This window comes from Austrofundulus limnaeus, unplaced genomic scaffold (assembly GCF_001266775.1).
Source record: "Austrofundulus limnaeus strain Quisiro unplaced genomic scaffold, Austrofundulus_limnaeus-1.0 Scaffold2113, whole genome shotgun sequence".
Taxonomy (NCBI): Eukaryota; Metazoa; Chordata; class Actinopteri; order Cyprinodontiformes; family Rivulidae; genus Austrofundulus; species Austrofundulus limnaeus.
This window is the reverse complement of record NW_013954515.1, coordinates 1-12,099: the sequence shown is the minus strand read 5'-3', so window position 1 is coordinate 12,099 and position 12,099 is coordinate 1. Positions and strand designations below refer to the sequence as shown.

The following is a 12,099-nucleotide window of genomic DNA, read 5'->3' as shown; positions in this document are numbered from 1 at the left end:
GCATTAAAAATGCGATAATAACCAATAAAAACTAGCAAATCCACTGTAAAAACTAATTAAAACTAACTGAATTTAAAGAAAAAAGTCACAGTGAAATAAAACTAAACTATAATGAAAAATCCAAAACTATTATAACCTTGGCTCACAGCTGTGACACAGTGTAAAATGTAAATAAAACCTGTGGTTTGGGTTGGGTTTGAATTATTTGCAAATCTCGTAAACCCCTAATTTATTCACAATGGAATATATAGTAAACGTAATGTTTCTCTGAAACATAAGAAATCTTTTACAGCGGGAACATTTCTCAGAACAGTGGTGCAGGACCACCGCAAGGCTGTAAAAGTAAACATGAATAGGAGAGCTCAAAGAGCAATTCACAACTAATTCGGTTAATTAGCAACAGGTCATTAGTCCAAGAAAAACCGTCTAAAAATTCTGCAACAAACTGAAATTTTCTATTTCTTTGGAAACCTCCACTGATGTGTCCATCATACTAATATRGAGAGGGACTGCCTGGCCTATTTATACAGTACAAAGGCCTGCTTCGCTGATTGTATGGGGGTGCATTATCGCTTCTGACACGGACAGCTTACACATCTGGAATAACAAAAACAATAACATTATGCTCCCATCCAGTAAMATAAAAAATAAAAACAAAAAATTGGAAAAGATGACCCAGCTAGAATGGTCACACAAGAAAACTCCAGTTCCTACATGTTTACAGATGGTTCCTTTAAAGAAAACGTGGGGAGGGGGTGCTTCACAGTAGTAAAGACTGTTCCAACTYTGAGTTGTGCTGCAGCCATAAAGTTGAAATATACCTCATTTTTTCCAAAACTTGCAACAATTTTTAGTTTATCCTACTGATGTACTAGGGTCAACATAACAAAGCCTAAGTTGTCGTTCTCTGTGGATAAAACATGAGTTTGTGAAATCTGTACATCATCGAAGTCTGATTTCATTTACGTTTTACACAAAGTCTCAAGCTTTCAGGTTTTATTACATTCACTACGCAACGCTGCCAAAGAAAGCTGTTCACAGAATCTCCATTGTTTGCTTCACCTAACTCATTTAGTATGCTGAAGTCACTGCAGGCACAACTGCAGCACTAAACAGACACAGATATTTGTCCAGTCTTACCTTGCATCACTGGTTTGTCAGAAACAGTAAAGTAGAAGTTCTGGTTTTGAAGTAAACTAAATCAGCACCGAGATAAAAGTAGATCTTTCCCAACTTACCCTTGCTGTTACTCTCCTCTCCGCTCTCCCGGCCTTTCATGCATTTTCACTGATTCAGCATTTCCATCCTTGCTCCTGTTACCAGGCTGCAGTTGCGCGTTGTGAACACTCAGCGTCTCTTCACCCAGCTGAACCCCACCACACTGTGTGGAAGGCAGGGCGTGTCCACAGTGATGCAGAGCATCACGGTTGCTTCGGCCACAATGCGACCGGCGAGGTTGAGCTGAACCCTGAGCCCCTTCCCCGGCTTTCCCCGACTCAACCTTTTCCCTTTTCCTCTATGGAAACGTACACGCAGCAAAAAGGTGGTAGGTTCCAGGCTACTTTGAAAAAATAAAAAATAAAAAAGTGGCTCAAAACAAATCTGCTGGGGTGACACRGCAGGAGAGGCACCTGGGATGGGAGCAATGGAAGAAACTCATCTGACAAAGAACAACAGGAAAACTGGCGAAGATTTAAAGTAGACACTTAATTTAAATCCAAAAAGGACAAAATATTACAATAAAGGTTAGATAAAACTGCACACCAGTGTTTTACAAGAGGGTTATTGATGAGTTTATAAAGCAATAATAGGCCTTTATAAATATAACAATTATAATGTGCATAAATTAAATATATTTTTTAAACTAACTTTATATGAAAAAACTAAATATATGAATGCGTGCAGATGACTTACTGTCAAGTTTGATATTTTAAATTAAGGTGCAAAATGTATTTGATACTCTTATGCATGTTAGAAATTAAATAATTCAGAATCAAGTATTTAATATTTTAAACAATTAAGAATTTAAAGTGTAAATAAAAATAAATGCAGGCTCACTATTTGGAAACAAATGAGTCATTATTTTGGTGTTTGTCAAACACTGATGTGTTTTTGTGTTTACAGCCTAATTATTAACTGCGTTATTACATACCGGTAGTAGTAAACTATAAGGTACAACTAAAAGTATGTTATACAGAATGGAACTACTTTAAAGTGTTTTATACATATTTTAGTGTAGGTATTTTATTAAAATTACACATTTTGAAAAATTTTTGAACAATAATGTATTTGATTTTACACAATGTTTTTTTCTCTTTGTTTTAGGGTTAGTTTTCARAAGGAATTTGAGCCATTCAAATCTGTCAGTAGCAGAGCTAGATTATTACCAAAGTGTACCCCTTTAACAAATTTAGACAAGTCTGTTATTTCTTGAGAACATAAACCCCCCAAAAAGCCAATAAAACAACACAATCTGATCATTTTTGAAATAGAGTTCAATAAATATCAGTAAATTATAAGATTAACAAAATTAATCTCCAGATTTGCAAATACTCCAAAATAAAAAAAAAGGTTTGAGAATTTCAAAACCGTCTTTGAATAAAAAAAAAAACATTATAAAGTTTTTGACATCTCAGTATTTATTACAGATTGTTTTTGATAATCTGTGCTAATACAAAATACTGAACATCATGTCTYTGCTGAGTCAAGTACACAAACTCCCTTTTTCCTGAAAATGAAGACAATCTTCTCCAAATATCACAAGAACCAAAGATTTCAGAAAAGGAAAAAAAGAGAAAAAATAAACCAACCTTCAGTACAGTTGTCAATACTAACGTGAGTTCCTACACACTTAGAAACTAATTGTTATTTGCAAAGTTGTTTTTAATTCTTTGCTTTTTCTTCATGTTTAAGTACACTTACAAAGAAATTTGTGAATTGCACACACACACTCATACACACACACAAACATCCCATGTTTTTGGTGTTAAATTATACTTGCATATGTGCGAACTCCTCAGCCACATTTATATTCAGCACAGTATTTAGTTTCTGTTCTTTTTATTTTTTAACGTACCAACTCACCTCAGCTTTGAATAAACTTTATTTCACTGCCAAAATATTATTCCAGTACTGTGAAGAAGTGTACAGCTGTGGAAAAAAACTACAAGTGTGAGATCCTAAAGTGTACTTCACTGTTGGGGTTCTGTGGAGCGGTTATGAGCAGTTACTATCTTACCTGTTGCAGATAGCTTTTTGAGCAACCTCAGTTTGGAGAAATAGTTTGATTCGACTAAGACCAAAGTGGATAGCTGCTGTTTTTAAAAAAATCTAATTCAGACAATTTTTACAGTGTCATCAACACTATTTATTAATCTTACATTGACGTCAAATTCACATTACACATTTATTTAATTTTATCTTTTACGTTAAGGCGATCTAATCATGTCATGTGAAACTGTTGATGTTGCAAAAATGTATAAAATAACATGAAAAACTACATAAAACATCACCCTTGAGTTGTTTTAGGATGGCAGAGATCCACTTTGATCTTTAATTAGCTTGAGCTAGCCGTTAGCTCATCAATCCCGACTAAATTAAACTTTTTCTCCAAACTGAGTTTGATCAAGTAGCTATCTAAGACAGGTAAGATATTAGATATTTATAACACTTCCATAAAACCRCACTTAAAATAATCTGAGGCATCCCTTTAAGAGAACAGATGTGCAAAGGAAACTCACTATAAATGTAGATCTTTTGTTCGTGTAGCTGTGCTGTAAATACAAGCTAGAGCAAGTTGCTCCTTTTTTAAGGCAACGATACACATTTAGATCTTGTACCCGACCCTTTTTTTTTTATTCAAAACCACATTTTCCCTTAGGTCTACATCGAAGAAAAAAAAAGATAAAATATGACAGTGTTGATGGTCAACAAGTATTCAAGACAAGTCTCAACTTCAGCGCACTGTAATTCACAGCTGCTGTGTTTTGTTTTGTTTTTTAAATAGTGGAAGAGCTGAAACATTGTCATACACACAAACACACAAGCAAACCTTCACAACATCACATTAAGACACTAAAATCAGAGAGAAACAAAAGATTTCTTAACGTTTCGAAGGCCACTAGTTGACATTTGAACGAATCTGCAATCAGATTTACATAATAAAGAATATATTACCCAGGTTTTTCCATAATTGTTTTAGAGTTATCACCGAAAGCAGGGCGGAGCTGTGGTTGTTTCACACAGGCTGGGATCTGCTTCCAAACTTGTTCTGCTCCTGATCTGACACACAAAATATGGAAGCGCCTCTTATTTCATTCCTTCTTCTATATGCTGACCCAAACCAGAACACCCCCCCCAAAACATAATTTTGTCATTTAAATTCCAGTCCGCTCAGATGAACGACAGCAATAAAGACTCAAGGAAACAACACCAACCAAAGTGAGACGCAGGGAGGCTAAGTGCTGCTCTCTCTCTTTTTTTTTTTCCTCTCGATCAGACAGCAGGGACCGTCCGGGGAGATCTCTTAGAACAGAGAGCCGCTGCAGGGAAGCAGCCGTCCAAGAAAGTAGGAGGGGGCGGAGCCATCCAGGCGACTGCGATGGTCAGTCTTTTTTTCTTTTACAGTCGACGCCGAGGTCAATATATATCCTGGATTCCCTCCCAGCTGCYGAGCTCCTTGGCTTCCCAGTAGCCTCCCTTATAGATATGAACTTGCTCACCTGTGATCTGGTCCTCGCAGAGCTCGAACCAACGGGCTCTGTAGTTGTCGTGGGGCACACCTGAAAGAGAGAGGACTTGTGAAAACGCGTAAAGAAAACTAACGGACTTTATGTGAACTCGGGACGAGGAAGTGGGAGTTGAGAAGATTAAAAGAGGAATACTTGCTTTTGAGGGAGTGATCAGCAAAAGAGTCCTCATCGACAGCTTTTAGAAGAGAAAAGGTGGGAATAACTGATTTTTTTTTTTTTGCTCCCCTTAAATTATTCCCCAAGAAAGGTAGAGAGGAAAACTGGACAAACGCGCTCGACTCTTACCCTCTTCTGATTGGCTGGAGGCACGTTGGCTCGCGGCCTCCCGCTCCCTCTCACGCCGGGCGATGCGCTGCTTCTCCTCCAGCCGCTGCTTTTCGCTGTTGGCTTCGTCCCAGCGGCCCTCCTCCATCAGACGCTGGTCGGGCCTGCGCCGGCAGTCGGTGGGCGCCACGCCGTCCTCGGGCTCGTTCAGGGTCAGAGCCAGAGACGTGAAGAAGTACATGTTCTCTGCGCCGTCGCTTTAAGGGCAGAGAGGAGGTGAAACGACACGGTGAGTCGATGCAAGTATAGAAGTGGAGATGAACGCGAGTTTTCTGATTTACTGATCGGTTGTTGAACCAARGAAAAAGAAACAAAACATATTTCTTATTTTTATTGTCTGATTCAATGGATTTTGTGTTTGTGCTCATAATACAAGGTCTATCAAATAAAATGATACTCTCAGAAAAATWGCCTTAAAATTAACACAYATAATARCTTTGAAAATGTGGGTGTGACCTTTGGTAGAGGGGATCRTTCTGCTTCGAATGASACCAAAATCTTAGCTAACGTTTCACGCTCCAGTGAGCAGSGACAGTTGGAMATTYACAAAATTCATGTCCTTTGCRCAAGGAAATGTGAGGGTTAAAATAYGATCTGTCACATAAAATTMAAAGTTTAGATGGTGTTTTACATGCATGCAAAGGCRTTTTTAAAATAATTAACCCTTTCATGTCCTAACGTCGAAACAAACAACAACTGTTCTGAGTCGTGTCACTGTCTTTGYAACATTAACAAGTACCGTGCTTCTGGGACCAGCCACAATCTCAACAAGGGGAGGTCCGACCAACAAAGGACCCAACACATACCAGCCAACATTGAAGCAKTCAGAACCCTCTTTGAAGAGCAACATGCTGGAGAAGCACGAGAACCCTAACMTTTRGAAACTCATGTTGGAACCGCTCAAGGACAGTGCGAACACTTTTCGTTTGGAGGTATTCAGYAACCAGGAAAGACCTCTGCTGAGCGGTGAACWGTGGTCGGATCATTTTACACCACAGGCTAAGGCAGGAAGAGAGACAACTGCACAGCTGCTGACAGGTTTCATGTCCAGGAATTATGCAATTGTCTGCATAACATAAGGTGATGTTTATGATCATGTTGTTTTAATGAAAGAAAATGACTACATGATCACATGATCTTGTATCAGGTTATGGAATAATTACATGTTATACCCACTGAATACATGTACATGTAATGTACATGTACAGTACATTACATGTAGTGTTAGTTGGCTGGATTGACTTGTCCATGGCCACTTCACATGTGTTTTTTAACCCTTGGTTATGATCCACTCAAAAATTAGATATTTTTGTTTTGACGTTAGGACATGAAAGGGTTAATTGTTTTAAAAACGCCTTTGCATGCATGTAAAACACCATCTAAACTTTTAATTTTATGTGACAGATCGTATTTTAATCCTCACATTTCCCTGTGCAAAGGACATGAATTTTGTGAATTTCCAACTGTCCCTGCTCACTGGAGCGTGAAACGTTAGCTAACATTTTGGTGTCATTCGAAGCAGAATGATCCCCTCTACCAAAGGTCACACCCACATTTTCAAAATTATTATCTGTGTTAATTTTATGRCAATTTTTCTGACAGTATCATTTTTTCTGATACACCCTGTATAGGATTTTATGATGGACAAAAAAACTTTTCCATTATTTCTTCAAAGCAGCACCTGGTTCTCTCTGCTACTGGAAATCTACAATAAATCTCTTCCAGATTATTGGACAGTCACTCAAATAAGTCACATCGAAAATGTGTTATTGTTGGCAAAAATTAGTGCTACCAACACTGACAAACGGTGCATTAAATAAAAATAAAAAAATCAGGTTTTTCTTTGCTTAGACATGAGGCATTCATTGAGCAAACTTGTGACTTCGGAGAAACAAGCCTAGATTTACTGTCTTGACGTAGGCAGACTCCCATCATACCCAACACCTTTAGAACAATGTAAAAAATAATGYAGCTATGGACAAAATGAACGATTTTTCAGCTGTACGTGGAGCCAYCTTTGAGCAGTAAGAACACTTACGGTAAAGGGTTCCTCTTCCACAACTCTCTGGCTTTAAGTGTTTGATAAACCGTCTTCTGTTTGCCCTCGGCGCCGTACTCTCCCCCTCGACTGCTCTGCATCACCCGGGAAAACTCCATCTTCTCGTCCCATGTGCCCGACAGCACGTAGTGGGCCTTTCCGTCCTTGTCCATCACCACACCTGTCACCTAGAGACACRAAGAGACAGAAATACTTACTTTTTTTTCCTCAAAACGGGGGATTGGAGGGTAAAAATGATCTGCCTTTCTAACCTTTCTGGCTACATCTCGGGAGAAGTAGCTGTACGGAGCAAACTTCAGGTGGCAGCGGTCTCCTGTGGTGTGGTTCACGACGTCGATCTCTCCGGACTGAAAGGAAACRAGCAAAAACGCTCCTCAGTCATTTTAATTGGAGACTATTATTTTKATGCGATACTATTAATTATTTAAACAATTTCTGACCACACAGGTTTTGTACACAAAGAAAAAGCTTCAAAATGATACGTAGTTTGTTGAAATTTGGAGATTTATCACCCAACCTGGCAACAAGCTTGTTTTATTTTCAAGAGTTCCAATTTAAATCTTTTAATCTCAAGTGGAATTAAAAGGATTATCACTGAAGACATCTCTGTTAGAAACTTGCAAAAGGTAGATTAGGAAGATTATTTGCTATTGAGCATGCTGAGGCTGCTGAGTCATGTCAGAACTGGTTCTGGATACTGACTTGGCATAAAAGCCTGTATTATTAAATCCAGGGTTCCCACACCTTGGTCAACATGAAATTCAAGGAACTTTCAAGGACTTTCCAGTACCATTTCCTCAAATTCACGAACTACACGACAGCAATTACCTACTGCTACAGCAGAATGTACCAATAAACAGGTTTTTTAATCAAAAACTGAACATAGAAGTTGTTGAGTCAGAATCAATGAAAGAAAGAGGATTAAATGTTTTCCCTACATTCATATCTACAATACATGGACATTAGGGGTGCAACAATGMAGAAAATTCATAATTCRGTTCGATACTTTAGTCTAACAGTTCGATATTTTTTTTGATACAAATAACTGAAATTTCCATGCTCTTTTTAACTTGTAATTTATTGAAATTATTTATGAACATTTGTTTAGCCTCAAAAGTACTGTTTTTAAATTAAATTTAAACTTAAATTTTGCTAAAACAGCAAGTTTCTCAGTGGATCTGTGTTCGAAAATGCAGCCTAGATGGAGTAGTCGAACACAGATCCTCTGATCCTTCAACACAGAGCATCTTCAGAAGACAAGATCATAAAATAAATTTTAAAAATCTGTACTGTTCGATACAAGTGTGTATTGAACCTAAAGCGCTGTATTGAACAGTTCGGATATGGGTACATGTATTGTTGCACTCCTAATGGACATGTAATTATGTCCTGGGAGGTTCAGCAGCTCAGTTGGGGAGGAGGGGATGTGGACATGTCCAGACCCTCAGTGAGGACAGGAGGAGCTGTGGWGCTTCTTTCATCGGGGCTCAGAAAGAACGACCCGCCCTCCTCTGCTCTGATTGGGTAAAACTAAGACTATGGCTCATGTTATTTGTTTAAAGCCACATCAGTTTACCATAATCCTGAGTTTTCCACAGCAACAAATTTTAATATTTATTTTTTTATTTTATTATGAATATTTTATTTTCTTTAAAGATGATGAAAATCAGTAGTGTGAATAGAGAACTTCAATCCCCCATCAAAAATTCAAGGACTTTCAAGGACAAGTGTAATTTTTGGCTGTTTTCACAAACTTTCCAGGGCCTTGAAATCATTTTTTTAAATTCACAAAATTTGAAGGATTTCAAGGAYCCGTGGGAACCCCGTAAATCTATGTTTTACTTTAACAGCTTCAGTATCTCYTGGTTTCTAATCAGATCTTCTTGGGTCTATATATGGTTTGGAGTCCCACCTGGTCGATCCATAGTTTCCCCACGATGATGTTGTGCACTGTGGTGGTGACCTTCTTCCACGTGTAGTGATTGTTGCTCTTTCCAAAGACTGCATGAATCGTGCCTTCAGGGAAACAGTTAGCAGAGACACATAACACCTTTAATATATTTAGACAACAAGAAACTGATAATGGCTTCAACAAAGTGCAGGCGTGACCGAAACACTCCTCGTGCTTTTGTCCTTTCAAACGTTCTGAACATTTGCTCGTGTGTTTCTTTGTGCTTCAAAGTCTTTAAGAAGGCAGCATTAGCATCACACCCTCAAACCTGCTTCACGTGTTTCTTTGCAAATCTCACCTAAAGGCATAATGGAGAGGTATTTTCCTCTGAACTTGCTGGCAACAGTGATCTCCTGCCTCAGAGTCCAGCCACGATCAGATATCACGTGATGAGCTGCCGCGGGCGGGTGGTGACTCACCTGTGAAGGAAGAAAAACCATTTCAACAATGGAAGGATGATGGAGGCTTCACTGCACCCGTGCTGCCGCCATTTGATCGTGTGACCTGTCCCCACTCAATTTGGACGTACATTTTATCCTTTGATGGGAAGAAAACCATTGTTTTAAAGTAGCATGGAACAAAACAGCCTATAGTGAAGTAAATTTAGAATTTGGGCGTTCATCGTTAACAGGATTAAAGATCGCTTTCTCATTACTCTACTGTTACACAAAGCTTTAATCCTTAAAACTGCCTTCTCCTACAGAAAAATTATTTAAAGGTCTTCAAAATTCCTTTAAAAAAGTCTTGTCCTTTGTAGTTTTGTGGGGCCTTTTAAGACAAAATAGCTGAAACATTTTTTTATTCAYATAATAAAAGCTCTTTGAGGACTCTACATGCAGAACTGGCTTTCAGGAATTCTACTTCCTGTTAGATTTCACCCCCAACAAGGAGAGGAAAAAAATTAAACAAATTACTCTTCATATGCTTAGCGACATAAACAGAGGTAGACACRTTTCTGCTAATCTGTAATAGCGGAACTAGCTAAATATTAGCTAGTTCCTTGGAACAAGCCCTTTAGCTGTTTTGCAAACCCTGAAAACCATTAGCGGTGTTAAAAACTACTGCAAAATTTCACATGTTAAACAACTATTTTAATGCAGTTTATCMACATTTTTTAAAAATTATCCTCTTTTACAAGCTGTGCTGGACGTGTTAGGCACCGTGTGCGTAGAATGTAGCATATTTAGCAGCTAAACTTCAAACTAAGAGGGTTAAAAAAAGGTGTTTAACAATATTTAAATAACAAATACTACAATTGACTATGTATTAGAGTTGGGCATAGTTGTATCATGTGCAATTAATCATCAGAAAAACATTAATCGATTATTTTTTGCCATTTGATGATTAATATGATTAATGCCACCAGGCAGAGTCTGTTCGGTGCTCCTCTCTGCTTCAAATATGAACATTAAAAAAAAGTTTCTGTAATTTATTTATCAACACAATTTAAAATTTGATGTACAGCCTGAAGTCTGTAATTTTGACACAATTTGGAACAGATTTTTATGAAGAGCWAATCTTTCCCACTAAATAAGTCATGTGACCAGGACATAAGGGACTCCAGGGGATTAATCGCCAAATTAATCGTTATCGGATAATTACCACAATTAATCCTGATTAATTTTTTTGCCAATATTGCCCAACCTTACTACGTATGGTATGGTAAAGAAAGTATTTACTATTTGTTGTTCAAACTTTAAACTATATTWAAAAAAAATACAAACTCGATCAAAGAAATGCTTTTATTGTGAAAGGGATGAACTGGAAGCATCACAAATTAGACAGAGCTATAACTCTGGTTTGGATTGGTTGAATTACCACACAGGATTCCACCCACCTTCGCGGTTAGCGTTAGCTTCCGCAGTCAACCTAACATTTTGGTTAAGTGTACCCACCGCTGCAGATAAGACTGGGTTCACATTCTAGTCAAGCAGTTTTTTTTCCTTACCTGCTCACAGAGGGAGCGATAGCCACTTTCCCTCCGGCGGTCCAGCTCGTATGTCTCTCCTAGAAGAGGGTTGAAGGGCTTTCCCGTGCGGTACACGGTGGTCGAGTAGGCGGACACACAGAAGGCCGTCACGTAACACATCTGCTCCAGAGAGCTGTGGCACTTGGCAGCCTTGTCCAGCAGCTCGTGATATTCGAGGTCCTCAGACAAACGCTGCAGCATGGAAAGTGGCTCGTTGAAGTTGACCTAAAAAACAGAATAAAGAGACGTTCATCAATGATTGTGTGCTTTTATTTTTAGGTGTATGTGCTTTTCTTTTATTGTGTATAATTATTACAGAATAAAGCTTATTTAAACATGTTAAGACACCTATAAACAGAATATTATTTCCTTATTATCTATTCTGTCTGAATAAATATCAACTGTCAGCACAACCTGTTCCAGTGACGTTTCTAAAAACCGGTCGAGGAAGAAAAGAAAACCTACGCATTGCAAGATGACACCTAGAATATAAAATCTCAGATTTCTTGTGAGCGGTTGAGCTTGTTTTGTGTGTTAAATAAACATTCCTTCATTCCTGATTCCACTGTAAATCTGTCATCAGATCACCATCTGTCACAGATGACTCTTACAGAACGCRGTGGAACCAGTTATTGTTGAAATGGAAGATAATCGCTCTTTAGTTYGGAGCAAATTTCACGAGTGAGCTTGAGTCAACATGCTCGGTGGAAACCTTTGATGTCGAGAAAAGATTGTTGGCGCGTTTACATAATGTGCTGTTTAAAACGGAAACAAAAAAAACCTGACTGTGTAAACAGAGCGAACCTGCCTCGGGCATGTTCCATGTGAGATCTATTCAAGGTCAAGTTTACGACGAATGATATACATACATACAGCGGGTAAAATAAGTATTGAACACGTCACCATTTTTCTCAGTAAATATATTACTAGAGGTGCTAATGACATGAAATTTTAAACAGTTGTCGGTAACAACCCAAGTGATCCATACATACAAAGAAATCAAACCATAAATGTCCAGAAATGAAGTTATTTGTAATAATGTGGA

The 12,099-nt window shown here is 38.2% G+C and overlaps 1 protein-coding gene across 1 annotated transcript; it reads right to left on the bottom strand.

Annotated features, from left to right (window-relative positions):
- Positions 1 to 2,616: 2,616 nt before the first annotated feature.
- On the bottom strand, positions 2,617 to 11,279 carry LOC106537061 (oxysterol-binding protein 1; the record flags this gene model as incomplete). Its single annotated transcript, XM_014034425.1, is given in 8 exon segments — positions 2,617 to 4,781; positions 4,888 to 4,926; positions 5,037 to 5,272; positions 7,114 to 7,301; positions 7,386 to 7,481; positions 9,047 to 9,150; positions 9,384 to 9,504; positions 11,034 to 11,279. Coding segments are annotated over 8 exon segments (1,173 nt in total), but the record flags the coding sequence as incomplete, so codon positions are not given.
- Between the last annotated feature and the right edge of the window lie 820 nt (positions 11,280 to 12,099).